General features: G+C 43.8%; 1 protein-coding gene across 9 annotated transcripts in view; it reads right to left on the reverse strand.

Annotated features, from left to right (window-relative positions):
• The window catches only part of ARL15 (ARF like GTPase 15), a 338161-nt gene that overhangs the window by 173628 nt on the left and 148757 nt on the right, over positions 1 to 15776 (reverse strand). For all 9 annotated transcript variants that reach the window (XR_013635766.1, XM_078852759.1, XM_078852760.1 and 6 more), the window contains one exon: positions 9681 to 9889. Coding sequence is in view for 8 of the 9 variants with exons in the window: in XM_078852759.1 (XP_078708885.1) it covers positions 9681 to 9889 (209 nt within the window). In the remaining variant the exon portion in view is untranslated. The remainder of the gene's footprint in view (positions 1 to 9680; positions 9890 to 15776) is intronic.

The following is a 15776-nucleotide window of genomic DNA, read 5'->3' on the forward strand; positions in this document are numbered from 1 at the left end:
TAACTATTATTTAACATAATAACTAGGTACAATTTTATTTACAGAAGTCCACTGAGAAGAACAGTTGCAAGTACAAGAGACGAGAAATGTTTCAGTGACCATCATGGGCGCTAAGAAGAACTGAGCGGGCAGCGGGTCGGCAGGTTCCTATAGACCGCACTATCAGGGCGCCACTCCAAGGGGCGCAGGAGCAACCTGAACAGTACCACAGAGGGGAAAACTTTTGGCGATGGTGCACATGTGCGTGTGCACACCTACATTGGAATGGACATGAGCAAGCATTCAAAGAAGAATAAAATGCCATTTCTACATCATTTGAAAGTTTACTCAGAAAGGCTCTTTAGAGTTTCTATTACGTGAACAGTCTGACTATGTACAAAAATAAATCAAATAAAAGGTTCTACCATTCTGCATAAAGGGAATTTAAACCTCCTGAAGCCTTCAGTGATTTACAATAGGCATTATTGGTCAACAGCTGATCTAAATGCATCGCATTTCATATAACTAAAGAACTGACCTAAATGTTTATATGCTCCATTACTTCATATTTTCTACCATGGCATATCTTTGGGTTTGATAACTGGTACAAGGTGACTGGTGCCTTTAAGGAGAGATGGGGCCAACCTCACCAGTACCATAATTGTTGGCTGCTTCCCAGTCTAAGAGGGGGAAATGGGATTAAGGAGAGTCGGGCGATAGCTTAATGGGAACACCCAGACTTTTTAAAAGGATATATCAGTCTAAAAGTGGAATCACATGGAGCAGGCAAGCTCCTGTGGCAGGACCTAAGCCAGGGTCCATAGGAGGTTGGGTATTCTAAGGGAACTAGCCTGGGGGACAGTGCTCTATACAAAGGCAGGGATGGATACAAGGAAGAGAGCCCAGAAGGGGCTGAGAAAAGTACTCCGGGGAATCAGCTTGGGGGCCATGCACTCTCTCCTAGAGCCAGAAAGACTTGCTAAGGCAGCCCAGAAAGGGGCTGGGAACAGCACTCAGCAGGTAGGCTGAAGAGAAGCCCCTGAAGAGCAGACGGACCTTTTTGTTTGTTGGCACATTTTTAGTTACACTTTTGCTAGCCCAGACGGGATTATGTTTTGTTTGTGACTTGGCCAGAGGGTAGGGTGATCAGCTGTCCCGTTTTTTGGGAATTTTTCTTATATAGGTGCCTATTACCCCACACCCCCATCCCATTTTTTCACAGTTGCTATCTGGTCACCCTACCAGAGGGTTGAGCTATATCTCTAGCACAGAAAGGTGTGTGGAAAGCTAAGGAGACCCACCTCGAGAAAAGGAACTGAAGTAGGGTGTGCCTGTAGTGCCACATGCAACCAATAGGGGATGTCAGAGGGCAGCCATGCCCCATGACAGCAACATTCTGAAAGACAGTTAACTGCTCCTCCATAGAACTCTGGTGGATAAAACTGAAGCAATATGGACAATTTCACCAACAACGTCAATATCACAGAAGTCCAGAAAAAGGATAATAGCATGACAAATACTAAAAACTCTTAACACCACAGAACATCCTATTACCTCTGAGCTGCATTACAAAAATCTGAACAGGGAATAACAAAGAACGCTTGTCCTTAATCAAAAATAACAAACACCATAAACATCCTCCCTCACCAATAAGGCTTATGGGGAAAAAAGTATGTTAACTAAATAAACTGCTCTGGAAACATATAGACTGAACTATCCTTCCGTCTACTGTGTTAGGTAACGGTCTTCAATTATATTAATCTGTAAATGTTTACATTTCCCAATTAAGGCATATTTCCAACACAATTCATTGAAAATTAGTAACAGCTGACCACTATATAACTTATTACTTTAATTTATAATGTTAATGTTTGATATCTTAATTTAACAGATGGGTTCTCTTATGATGTGCTTACTGAACCGTCAAATAAGATTTCATTAAAATTATGTTCTACACAGTATACTGTGTCTTTATATCCACATTACTCAGTTTAGATTGGTTTTAAAAACCGATTAGTAGTTATTTGAAAAATACTAAGATGTCTGTTCCTACCACAGTGGTACCAAAACAAATTACAAATATCTTTGACATTGAGAGATAGAGTAAATAGCATACAAGCAGACAGCTGAACATCCAAAAAGAGGTATTGTTTTTAAAATGTCAACTTAATTTATCATTTATGATGAAATGTCCCATTTTTTATAAAAATTTAGATTTGAAAAAGCCAGGAAGTGAAACAGAGCCACAATTAGCAACTGAGTAAAGGAAAACAGGATTACTTTTATTGGCTATTATCTCATAAAATTTCTCCAGATCTCTTAAATAACTTCAGAATTTAAGGCCCTCCTCCCATGAGGGGGACGTAAAACAAATTAGGTATACTTACATTTCAGTACAAGTAAAGAGATCTACTGTGTACTTTTACAAATTCTCATTACACAGCTTTTGAATTAAATTACTCATGGCTTTGCTTTTTAACGCTATGGACATTTACTTTGTGCAATGTTGCTTTTGACTGCAGTGTGTAGAGAAAAATGTTTAATAAAAGGAAACTTAACATGTTGGAAATCTCTAGCAACTGCATCTCCCCAAAGTTAATACAACAAACATCTGTTGCTGAAATTGCTTGGCTCTTGTATAGTTTTGTAAAGAATTTTTGCTGCAGATAAGTATTTGTTCATAATTTCCACCGTTCCATTCAATTCTTAAAAATTTTGTTTAATTACACTACAAGTGGTCCTTCTAGGTATAGTACAGAAAGGGAAACTATGCAGTCTACAAGACTCCACATGTCCTTAGAAACTTCAATATATTGCCTTTGCCCTGTGACTTAAATTTAGTGCATAACTGCATTAAGAGCAAGACAAGAGTTTTGCACAAACATTCATATTATTAAACAATTACATTTCCTTTATTTTCAAAAATATAAGTTTAAAATATATTTTAAAATGATCCTTTTGAAATCAATAATGATGACCTAATGATAATTCGGCAGCCCATTTCTTTTGTTTTACTTTTTCCAAAATCAGTAATAAAAGTAACGTGAATTCTTTAAGGAAGCAGTTAATCCCTCTGTTTCAATAACTGGATAATTCATTGTGTAATGTCTGCATTTTTTATTCAGTAAGCATAGAACATAAATTTTCTCAAGAACAACTGTAACTGATAAGCTTTTATGCCTTACTGTCTCCTTAAATTAACCATAATACTCCTTATTCAATTAGTTTTCTATTATTCTTCTGTAAAGTCAACTATTTCAGCAGAGATGGAGTCTATTCAGCCCATTCTCAAGATACAATTCCACAAAGTTTGTATTAGTTGTGTATTTCAAACAAAATTCTTATGTTCACAAGTTTCACACAAAACTCAAAATTAACAGGTAGTCAAAGCTTAATTTAAAAGAAAAATACAAACAGTTATGTTTAAAACATACTGTGCAAAATGTGTCATATTACAATTCTACTGGAAGTACATCAGGATAAAGTGGTTATTCACCTTTCGTAACAGTTATTCGAGATGTGTTGCTCAAATTCATTCCAATTAGGTGCGTGCGTCGCATGCATAGTCATTGGAAAGTTTTTCCCCTAGCAGCGCCCGTCAGGTCAGCTGCAGAGAACCCTGGCGTGGCGCCTTCATGGCACTCAATTTATGACCCTGCCAACCTGGTGCCTCCTCAGTTCCTTCTTGCTAGTTACTACGACAGAGGGGCAGGTTTGGAATGGATATGAGCAACACATCTCGAAGAACAACAGTTATGAAAGGTGAGTAAACGTTTTTTCTTCTTTGAGTGATTCCAATTAGGGGATGCCCAAACCTTACCCAGACGGTGGGGTCGGAGTTAAGAAAACACTGATTGAAGTACACCTCTGCCAAAAGCCACATCATCTCCGGCATGTCAGATGATGGCGTAGTGACAGGTGAAGGTATGTACCAAGGACTATGTTTCTTGGATCGGGGCCTGGGCCAAGAACGCTGCTGACGAGGCCTGGGCCCTCGTGGAGCGTGCCGCAAGAGTGGGGGCCGGTACTTTGGCCAGCTCATAGCACGTGCGGATGCACGACGTGATCCAGGAGGATATTCTTTGAGATGAGACCGGGAGCCCTTTCATCCGGTCTGCCACCACTGTGAACAACTGGTTCGACTTTCTGAACGGCTTAGTGAGCTCATTGTAGGAAGTCAGTGCTCATTGAACATTGAGGGAGTGTAGCCGTAGTCTCTGCTCCTAGTTACTGTCATGAGGCTTAGGGAAAATGTCCTGACTGGTGTGGAAGTGCGACACCACCTTGGGGAGAAAGGCCTGGGGTGGCCTGAGTTGCACCTTATCCCTGTGGAAAACCGTGTAAGGTGGATTAGAGGTGAGGGCCTTTAGCTCTTGAACGTGTACCTGATCAAATGGATTTGGGACTGCACCTGTGTCGTGGTGTGGCCCCTGAGCAGCCAACTGTCATGGTAGAGGTATATTTTCACCTGCTGTCGATGGAGAAAAGCAGCCATGACCGACGTGCACTTGGTGAACACTCGGGAGGCTGTCCAGAGGCTGAATGGTAGGACAGTGAATTGGTATTGCTTGTGGCTGACCATGAAGCGTAGGAAGTGCCTTGTGTGTTGGATGAATTGCTACGGAAGTACGCGTCCTTCATGCCAAGGGCGGCATACCAGTCTCCCAGACCCAGGGAGGGGATAATAATGCCCAGGAAGTCCATGTGGAACTTCAACTTTACCCTGAATTTGTTGAGTCCGTGCAGATCTAGAATGGATCTGAGAGCCTCCTTGGCCTTGGGGATTAAGTATCAGGAGTAGAATCACTTGCTCCTTAGCTCCTGAGGAACCTCCTCCAATGCTCCCATGGCGAGGAGTGTCTGCACCTCCTGGATAAGGCGTTGCTTGAGAGAGAGATCCCTGGAGAAAGATAGGGAAGGGGGGTGGGAGGGAGGGTAGGAGCAGAACTGGAGAGAGTATCCCACTTCCACCGTGCGGAGGACCCAGTGGTCCAAAGTTATTTGGGACCAAGCACAGTAGAAGTGGGACAGACTATTCAAAAAGGATGGAGAAGGATCTGGGAATGAGGCTGGTGCGCTGTCCTCGGGTGCACCTTCAAAAGCCCTGCTTGGAACCCGATGATGGTTTAGTCGGGCCCTGGCCAGAAGGCGGGGTGGAAGGCTTCCTTCTGCCATTCCTGCCCCTTCTTCTGTAAAATTCCTGCCTCTGCTGACGAGAACAGGAGCATTGCTGCTGCTGTTGGGGCTTGAAATGCTTGCGTTGGGTTGTCAGGGTGTGCATACCCAAAGATTTCATAGCAGCCCTTGAGTCTTTTAGGCTATGCAGCCGAGAGTCAGTCTGCTCAGTGAACAGGCCTGCCCCATTAAAAGGGGGGTCCTGCATTGTTTGTTGAACCTCAGGCAATAGGCCCGAGGCCTGCAACCATGAGGTGTGCCTCATGGCGATACCAGAGGACAAGGTGCATGCTGTCAAGTCCGCAGCATCCCGTGAGGCCTGTAAAGAGGTCCGTGCCACTGCCTTGCCCTCCTCCACTATCGATCTAAACTCCTCTCTGGATTCATTTGGCACCAGCTCCTTGAACTTGAGCATTGAGTTCCAGGAGTTGAAGTTATACTGGCTGAGAATTGCCTGCTGATTGGCAATCCTGAGCTGGAGCCCGCCCTCCCCCGCCATAGAGTATACCTTACGTCCGAACAGGTCCAGGCGTTTGGCCTCCTTGGACTTAGGCATTGGGGCTTGTTGCCCCTGCGTCTCCTCCTCGTTTACTGCTGCAACCACCAATGAACAAGGCTGCGGGTGCATAAAGAGATATTCGTACCCCTCTGATGGCACAAAGTATTTCCTCTCAACACCCTTGGCAGTGGGAGGGATAGAGGCCAGAGTCTGCCAGATGGTCCTGATGAGGGGCAGAGCCACCCTCGAAGAGCCCTCTGAGCATCTAGATCCCGCATCCGAGTCCGAAGACCAGGATTGGGACCGCGAAGGCGTGGCCGGTGCCGAGCAGCGCCACAAGGCTGGAGCTGCGTGGGGTCACTGAGCAGCGTCGGGACCAGTGCTGGGACTGGGACCTGCCGCACAATGGGAATCAATGTGAGGGTCGGCTTCGTGATCAGGAGCACTGGCGCAACCTGGAGCAGTGCTGTGATTGCAAGCAGCGCAGGGACTATCAGCGGTGCTGAGGGCCGGAGCATCACTGGTTTGCCTCGAGACGGTGCTATATGATGTGGTACCGGAGGCTTGGCATGAATACTGGGTGACCTCGGCACTGTAATGGCGATGAGGTCCCTTGCAGCAACAAAGGTATCTGGGGTGGATAGCAGCTCCACCTCCTCAATAATCTGGGCCGGGGAGTCCAACAGCATCGGTCTCAATGGTTCCCCTTGTGGGGCTGAAGTCGATGGTGGTGGCTCCACAGACTTCAGCACTGGGTGCTCCTCACGAGAACACGCCCCATCGGCCGGCTCCAGAGGGGCGGACCTCTGGGACGGAGAGCTGCTCCTCCCTTGCTTCCAGTGCCGCTTCTGCACCAGGGAGTAAGAGCGGTACCGGGTCAATCCTGCCGGTTTCGGTGCCGTGGAGCGATGGTGCCACGGGCCTCTGCCAGAGTCCTTCCATGGTGCCACTTCCACCACTGTTGCCAGGGCACTATACACTGAAGAACTTGGCGCCAGGTCCTGCCACGCCTCCGTAAAGAGCTGCTTGAGGTGAAAGTCTCGCTCCTTTTTGGTTCTGGAGTGAAACCCTTTACAAATCCTGCACCAATTGGATTGGTGAGCCTCCCCCAGACACTTTAGACAAGCGTTGTGGGGGTTGCCCATTGGCATGGGCTTGGAGCAGGACTTGAGCACATAAGCCCTCCCCAGAAAAAGCAGTTGGGACAGTAAACCTCCCAGCCCAACTGGTAAGTACCAATACGAACTAAAAATTAAACTAACTAATACGTAAAAAGAAAAAAAAAGACAAACAAGGCTAGGGAAACATGGTAGAACTTGCTAAACGAGATGCCACAGTTCCAACGACTGTCACTGGAGGTAAGAAGGAACTGAGGCGGCACCGGGTCGGCAGTGTCAAATATTGAGGGCCATGAAGGCGCCACTCCAGGGGGCTCCACAGCCAACCTGACAGGTGCTGCTAGGGGGAAAACTTTCCAATGACTGTGCATGCGGTGTGCGCACACCTAATTGGAATGGATATGAGCAATCACGCGAAGAACAACTGCTATTGACACCACATGCATCATTATGGAGAACAGAAAGTGAGGGGAGGGAAGTGGGAGGAGAGGGTCCTGAAAAAAAAAGAAGATTGAGGGTGATTAATATTGGCCCTAATCCCACAATTGGATCTGTGCAGACCCAAAGGCATGCCCACAAATATCCCACTATAGGATGGGATCTGCTTCTGTAACTCTCTGTAAAGCTAAATAATCTGTAAAGCAGAGTACAGACATAGCATGAAGAGACTGTGGAAAATGAACAAACATGTCATACCTATAAGCATTATAGACTGAATATTCAAGTAGCCATATTTATAATCAGAAGCTTCAATCAGTACACATCTACACCGCACCTTTAAGAAAAAGCTATACTCCACATTGTTTTAAAAAGATACATTTGAAGCATTAGAGTGATTAAAGAAAAAAGTGGGGGAAAAACCTCTCTTAACACAGTAGAATCAATTTCCTTTACGTGAAAGGTAAAGTACAGTACCTTAACATCATGTTGTAATGACTGAGAACATAATTTATTACAATACTGAAACAATGTTGATAAAAAAAATCCTACGCACAAAATCTGTATTATAATAAACAGTTGTTAGAGATCAATAGTTGTTCCTTGTTTCTCATCCTTCTTGTAACCATGAGAATCCTCCAACTCAAAACTGAGGAGGGGGAAAGTGATTTTTCTTTCTCTCGTATCTTTAGACGACCATATACTACTTATGGCATGTTTGTACCACATTAAAAACCAGGGCCAAGAATTTCAAAAACAAGTGCCTCAAAGTTAGGTTTCAAAATAAACGTGCATGCCTGTTTCAGAACAGTGCTGGCCACCCAGCTGTACCTGGGGACATAGTGACATTTTAAAAACAACAGGGTTTTGGAAATAAATATTGCACTGTTGAACCCAAGGTGCTCAGCACTTTTGAATAATGAGGCAACTTATTTAGCTGCACCTAACATTAGGCAGTCATTATTAAAAATTCTGCCCTGGAATAGGGTTGCCAATTTTGGTTGGATGTATTCCTGGAGGTTTCACCATATAACAATCTTTAATTCCTAGAGACTCCAGGACAATCCTGGAGGCTTGGCATCCCTACCCTGAATCATATATACTCTGATTCCATTGTCTCAGATTTTATTCCTGGATCAGCCATTATCTTGCTGCATCTTCTGGGGCTTGTAAGATTGTGTAGCTCAGTTTACCCTTTATGTAACATGGATATACACTAATTCCAATTTCAGAGAATAGAGCTTGATTTTTGTATAAATATCAAGTATTTTTACAGTGCAACCTCAATTGCCTAAGCCGCATTTATTCTCAGCATCTCATCTTAAAAGTGGCATTACATCCCCAGACATTGTTTACATTAAAAACTATACCACTTGTCTGACTCTAACCTAAATAACATTCATATTCTCCATTCCGTTGGCTGAGGAGATGTGTGACATGAGACAGTGTTGGACCAGTACAGGAAGGATGTACGTACTATGCTGCACAAATAGTAGCTGGTGTAGTGTGGATAAAGGGCTTTTGCATTCTGCTTCAACAGTATTTCTTGCAAGTTCATATTATTTTTGAAAAAACTATGTGTAAAAAAAGTAAGATTTTTAATATGACAGCAAAATACCCCAATTATGACACTAAAGCAGTTTTGACTTTACTGTAATGAAATCATCATTCACAGGACAAATATTCATTTCACATAAAACTTTTATCATGCAGAGTGCCTTAACGCTTACACAAAGAAGAAGATCGCACAGTTGGTTGCATTTCAGCAGAACTATAAACTCACTCGGTTAAAATTTCGTTCAAAATACATTACTTCCTACAATTTTTTTTTAAAGTAGAGCATCTTGTAAAAAAAACACGCTACTCTCAACACTGCTGCTGTAAGACAGCACACAAGACAACTAAAACAAACATTTTTCAGTGACTGCTAATAGTACTGAGTGCTGAATTTATTGAATGGAACAATTAAAGGATTCTCTGTATAATTACTGCAAGTTAGGCAGGGATATCACATCTTAGATTAGGAAATTCAAAATAGGACTTCAGAATAAGAATTACAACTTGACTCCCATGTCAGTGGATAGCAGATAAGAAAAAAGTATTTACATAAAAGCTACACACGGTTGCAAGCATAATATATAGTTTTAAGCAATGGTGACGACTAAGATAATGGGGTTGTGCTAAGGAGGATAAAAACAAAAATCAAGATTAAACTAATAGCTAACAAACAACAAGTAAAACAAAAAACACTCTCCCAGTAGCTTTTGATAAAAGCAGTTAGAAACGTCTTTTCTCCCTTAAGCAAAAGAAGGTGAAAGCAGGAGAATTATATTTATATCCAGTTCTTTTACAGGTTCTGCTCTCCAAGAAGACTAAGAACATTTAGTGTGATCAGCACAAAATGCACTTGAATAATGATGTGCTTTCTATCACGGTGTGCAGACAAACAAGATGCTGCCATGTTAACATACCTCTTGTACTGAGCGAGCTGCTGGCTTGTCTTGATGATTGGCCAATATTAAAAATGGCAGAGTACATAACTGTGGGTGCTGAAGAGCAGAATGCAGTTCATTCCTCGCCGTTTCTAGATCATCTTCCGAGGAGGCACTGTCTAATACAAATATTACCCCTTGGGATCCTTGGTAGTAACGACTCCAGTACTTCCTAATAGTGTCAGCCCCTTTCAAAACAATAATGAAAACTAATTAAAAACACGGAAAGTTAAATAGTTCAAAATTTCCTGCCAGATAACCTTACCACTTAGAATAGATTAAAGTAATGGGACAAATTTTGTCTTTACTATACATTCTGTGCAAACCACTGAAATCAAGAACATTTGTCAGTAAGGGCAGAATTTGGTTGCCCTTTCTCTAAAAGTTTCCGCTTAATTAGCTTGCCATCAATCTCTAAACCTGCTTCAGGACCACCGACTTCCACACCGTTCCCTATACCGGAAACCTACTGACTGCTATTCCTACCTACATGCCTCCAGCTTTCATCCAGACCACACCGCACGATCCATTGTCTACAGCCAAGCTCTACGATACAAACACATTTGCTCCAACCCCTCAGACAGAGACAAACACCTACAAGATCTCTATCAAGCATTCTTACAACTACAATACCCACCTGCTGAAGTGAAGAAACAGACTGACAGAGCCAGAAGAGGACCCAGAAGTCCCCTACTACAGGACAGGCCCAATGAAGAAAATAACAGAACGCCACTAGCCATCACCTTCAGCCCCCAACTAAAACCTCTCCAGCACATCATCAAGGATCTACAACCTATCCTGAAGGACGACCCCTCACTCTCACAGATCTTGGGAGACAGGCCAGTCCTTGCCTACAGACAGCCCCCCAACCTGAAGCAAATACTCACCAGCAACCACATGCCACACAACAGAACCACTAACCCAGGAACCTATGCTTGCAACAAAGCCCGTTGCCAACTGTGTCCACATATCTATTCAGGGGACACCATCATAGGGCCTAATCACATCAGCCACACTATCAGAGGCTTGTTCATCTGCACATCTACCAATGTGATGTATGCCATGATGTGCCAGCAATGTCCCTATGCCATGTACATTGGTCAAACTGGACAGTCTCTACGTAAAAGAATAAATGGACACAAATCAGACGTCAAGAATTATAACATTCAAAAACCAGTCAGAGAACACTTCAATCTCTCTGGTCACTCGATTACAGACCTAAAAGTGCCAATACTTCAACAAAAACACTTCAAAAACAGACTCCAACGAGAGACTGCTGAATTGGAATTAATTTGCAAACTGGATACAATTAACTTAGGCTTGAATAGAGACTGGGAGTGGGTGTGTCATTACACAAAGTAAAACTATTTTCCCATGTTTATTCCCCCCCCAACCCCACTGTTCCTCAGACGTTCTTGTCAACTGCTGGAAGTGGCCCACCTTGATTATCGCTACAAAAGGTTTTTTTTCTGCCCCGCTCTCCTGCTGCTAATAGCTCACCTTAAGTGATCACTCTGGTTACAGTGTGTATGGTAACACCCATTATTTCATGTTCTCTATGTATATAAATCTCTCCACTGTATTTTCCACTGCATGCATCCGATGAAGTGAGCTGTAGCCCACGAAAGCTTATGCTCAAATAAATTTGTTAGTCTCTAAGGTGCCACAAGTACTCCTTTTCTTCTTGCAAATACAGACTAACACGGCTGCTACTCTGAAACCTTACAAATAATGGCCCGTCTTCCCATTTTTACTGTTGTCCCACTCGTTCCTCTGACTGCAGCTCCACAGTTTCATCATGTGATGGTGTGTGCTTGGCTCTTTGAGGCTCCCTGCTGGAGGTCTTGTGGTCTTACCACACCCCACCCCAGAAAAGGAGCTGTGAAGGTAGGTCCTCCAGGCCTGCCTAGAAGGGCTGCAGGAAAGCAGCTAATCAGAATGCAGAAGACTCGGTTAAAAGGCGCTGTAGGATCTGAGAAGGTTAGATCCCAGCTGGGACTGGAAGACTGAGGAAGTCCTGGAAGATGGAGAAACATTTCAGGAAAGGAGGGTTGGGGGAGGCCCTGCTCAAGCAGAGAACAGAGAGAACCCAAGAAGGTGATGGGACCAAGTGGGAAGCAGCCTGGGGAATAGCTGCAGCAACCAAGTAAAGGAAGCTGTATGTGGCTGCTGTCTATAGGGTCCCTGGGTTAGGATCCGGAGTAATGGGCAGGCCTGGGTCCATCTGGAGAAGTGGTCTAAGCCACAAGGAGGGGATAAGACACTTCATGAAAAGCCCAAGAAAGGGTCTAGGAGTTTAAACAGGCCCAGGGCTGGGGCTGAAGACCCTGCAGAGAGCCAACCATGCGTTGAACTTTGTTACCCCAGAAGGGGGTTGAACTTCAAGGAGTGAACTGGCTGGAGAGCTGGGACAATAAAAACTGATAACAGCAAAGAGTCTTCTGGGGGCACTGCTCTATAACAGGGCAGGCACAGACTTAGAGCTAGCCAAGAAGGGGCTGAGAACTGAGCCCAGAGACTGGGTACAGAAATTAACAAGGGAACAGGGACAGACCCTGTTGGACCTTTTACCCCAAAAGGGATTAATCCATCCATTCACCTATTAACTGAGTGACTTAGCCAGAGGGCTGAGCCACCAAAGACCTACCTGACAAGGGAAACAGCCAACAAGGGGCACCATGAGCAAGGTGTGTGTTTGTGCAGGTTTGCACAGAGTCAACAGGAGGCGCTCACGAAAAGTGAGTGTGTCCCGTCCCGTCACACATCTTTACAGTAGAACTTTGATTTTATGAACACCAATCTACAAATGACCAGCTATATGAACATTTTTTCCCAAGGGAGAAAAAAGTGATGATCATGAAGAACAAATCAATGTCCCTTCATATTCCAATGCCTTCAATGAATTGGAAGTCACTTTGCAGAGGGTAGTTTAAAGGACAAGAAGAAAGTGATGCAGTGCACCATACTGCAACTTAAGCACCATACGTACTGTAAATTTTGAGATGTTCAATTGTATGAACTTTTCAAACACAATTAGTTCTTAAACAGGGGTTCTATTGTGCTTGTGTGTTCTCTGTCATTCATTTGTAGACTTAGGAATCTGATTTTCTCATATATCTGAAGTGCCATGCAACCCTAGGGTGGTATTGTGTAAAAATATTTGATTTAAAAATATAAACAAAGCCTACATTTATTTTGTAATTATATATTTAGTTAGTGGAATGGTGACATGAAAACAATTCACACAAAAATGTCTGACTCAATTTGCTCTGTCAGCCTGAAAGGCCTCCCAAGAGCTCTGCCTCCTCCAGCAGAGCACTACATGATTTGGCCTTCAGCAGCAAAACATCAGTCCTGATACCATCTGAGTATGAGTTCTTTGGGGCAGGGACTGTTCCTCCTCATCTGTCTGGGACTATCATTAAAAGGGAACAAAAAAAATAGTACAGGGTGCTTGATGAGTCTCAGGAAAAAAAAGAAAATGTAGTTCGGAGTGAAAGGGGGGAAATGCTGCTCTTTACATAAAGATAACTATTTTGAGAGGGGAGAAGTGAAACTATTTATACTGACATACTGTGTACACGTGTGCTGGCTATTGGTTTTAAGGAAATCTCTATGTATTTTTGAAACAAACAAATTAATTATGCCCAGGCAATGTTCTGAGCAAGGTATAGGACACCGAATAAGGCAACTTAATGTAAGTACAATGGAATATTTTAGAATAGTGTTATATAGCTTTCAAAAGCATCTACCTTAAAACATGTACTTATGTTGTGCACTGCTCAGCAAGACAGGTGTTTTACATTAAGTCAGGGTGAAGAGGTCAACATTTAGCGCACACCTTCCCTAAAAAGGTTCACAGATCCACGTGATCATAGCACTTTTCAAAGTGTAATTACAATACATTCTGCACATAGCCATTAAAAATAAACCCTTCCTAGCACTAATCTGCCTTCTGTTTCTTTGTCCCTCCCTGTTGGTTACTCCAGTCATAACAGTAGTGACAAATATTATTACACACTTTTCTCAGATCCTTTTCAAAACCCTGAAAACCATATGTTCTTAGGTACAAAAAAGGTGCTACTGTGTAAGTGCTGAATCAAATTAGACCTGACCAGTCTTTTTCTGTGAGAGACCCTTAAGAAATGGTTATTTAAATCTGGACAAAGCAGCCTTTTAATATTTTGAAAAATGTTGCTTAAATTCACTATTAATTCAGCCTCACTTATACACCAACAGTTCAAATACAGTATGATTTTCTATATTTTAGAAACAACTTAGATTGTACAGCATGTTGACGGAAAGTGCAATTATACTGAAACACTATTACTGTTCCACACCAACATCCCATAAATCTCTTCTTCTTTGCTCTGCCTGCAAAGGGTTTCAGTGTTGCTTAGACTCTGCAGCTCTTCCATATGCCCCTCAGTGTCATTTCCAGGTACAGTGAGTTGCCACGGGAATCAGTGCAATCTTTCATCAAGCCAGAGAGTTTGAGACACCAAGAGCAGAGATGACACAGAAACCTGAGACTCTACAGTACATCAACATGGGTTTTACATTACATGCTGGCCTACATTACGCCCTTCCCCACCACCACCTTCTTCATCCTTTCCTTTCGTGAGTTTATTTCTGGATAAAGATTCCCGAGACTTCTGCTCCCTGGATTCTTCATACTAACAGGTTGATGTTGGTTTCTCCTAGCATTGCCGTTTAGGTGGAACTACTGCAGCTGTGCACTAGGTGTCATAAGGATGAATCAGCAGACTCGTCTCCAGAAGGACACACTCCAAGGGCATGTCTACACGACAGTCTTAAGTCAACTTCAGTTAAGTCGACATCCAGCCGCTGCAGTAAGTTGGGACTGCGTATCTACACCACACTCCTTATGTCGGTGGGGCTCATCCTCACTAGCAGCGCTTGCATCGATGCAGAGAGCAGTGTACCGTGCATAGCTATCCTAACAGTGCAATTCACCATAGGGATTTTTGGAAGGACTTGCAATGCCTCATGGGACCAAAACATGCTTACAGCGGGGACTGTGAACATAGCTTCAACGTCCCATGATGCCATTTTCTCCCTCCTTCCCCTGATTTCAACTGGAACCCATGATATTTCCTGCCTTTTTTTAAAAGACTGGTATAGATGCGCGTATGCCATATCCCAAGAAGCATGGACCCCCGCTTAGCCGTTCACTATTGTTGTGAGCATTACAAACACCACATGCCTTATCCTGCAGTATTTCCAGAGCCACAAGAGGAGCTGCTACATGGAACACTAATGTCCTTCCAGCAGCTCTGCTGGAAGTCACAGAATGAAACAATTCCCAGTTTCTGCTGGCAGTTGCACAGCAGCTGAACATGGGGGAGCACAGTCTCTGGTCCCGAGAAACAAACACTGACTGGTGGGATTGCACTGTTATGCAGTTATGGGATTGTGACCAGTGTCTGCCGAACTTTCGTATGCGCAAGACCACTTTCCGGTAAGTGTTGTGGGGCTCTCCCCAGCCCTGCAGTGCAGGGACACTAAAACGAGACCTGCTCTGACAGCGAGTGGCCATCACTGTGTGGAAGTTAGCAGTGCCAGACTGCTACTGGTAAGAAGGGAATCAATTTGGAGTTGGAAAATCCACCGGGAGGGGGGAGGCAGGGGGTACGTTGTGATCCAAGTATGCAGGGCCATTAACGGCCTTTTGCTAAGAAGGGTTGTGACTCTGGGCAATGTGCAAGAAATACTGGATAGTTTTGCCACAATGGGGTTCCCTAACTGTGGTGGAGCAATAGATGGCACGCATATCCCATATCCATTGGCACCAGACCATCTTCCCAAAGCGTACATAAACAGAATACTTTTCAGTGGTGTTGCAAGTGCTGGTGGATCAGTAGGGCCATTTTACTAACATCAATGTGGGATGGTCAAGAAAGGTCCATGACACACGCATCTTTAACAACACGTCTGTTCAGAAAGCAGCGAGGAGTGAATTTCTTTCTGGAATGCAAAATAACCATTGCTGATGCTGAAATGCCAAGAGTAACCCTGGGAGACCCAGCCTACACCTTCCTCCCATGGCTCATG

Source organism: Lepidochelys kempii, chromosome 5 (genome assembly GCF_965140285.1).
Source record: "Lepidochelys kempii isolate rLepKem1 chromosome 5, rLepKem1.hap1, whole genome shotgun sequence".
NCBI classification, from domain to species: domain Eukaryota; kingdom Metazoa; phylum Chordata; order Testudines; family Cheloniidae; genus Lepidochelys; species Lepidochelys kempii.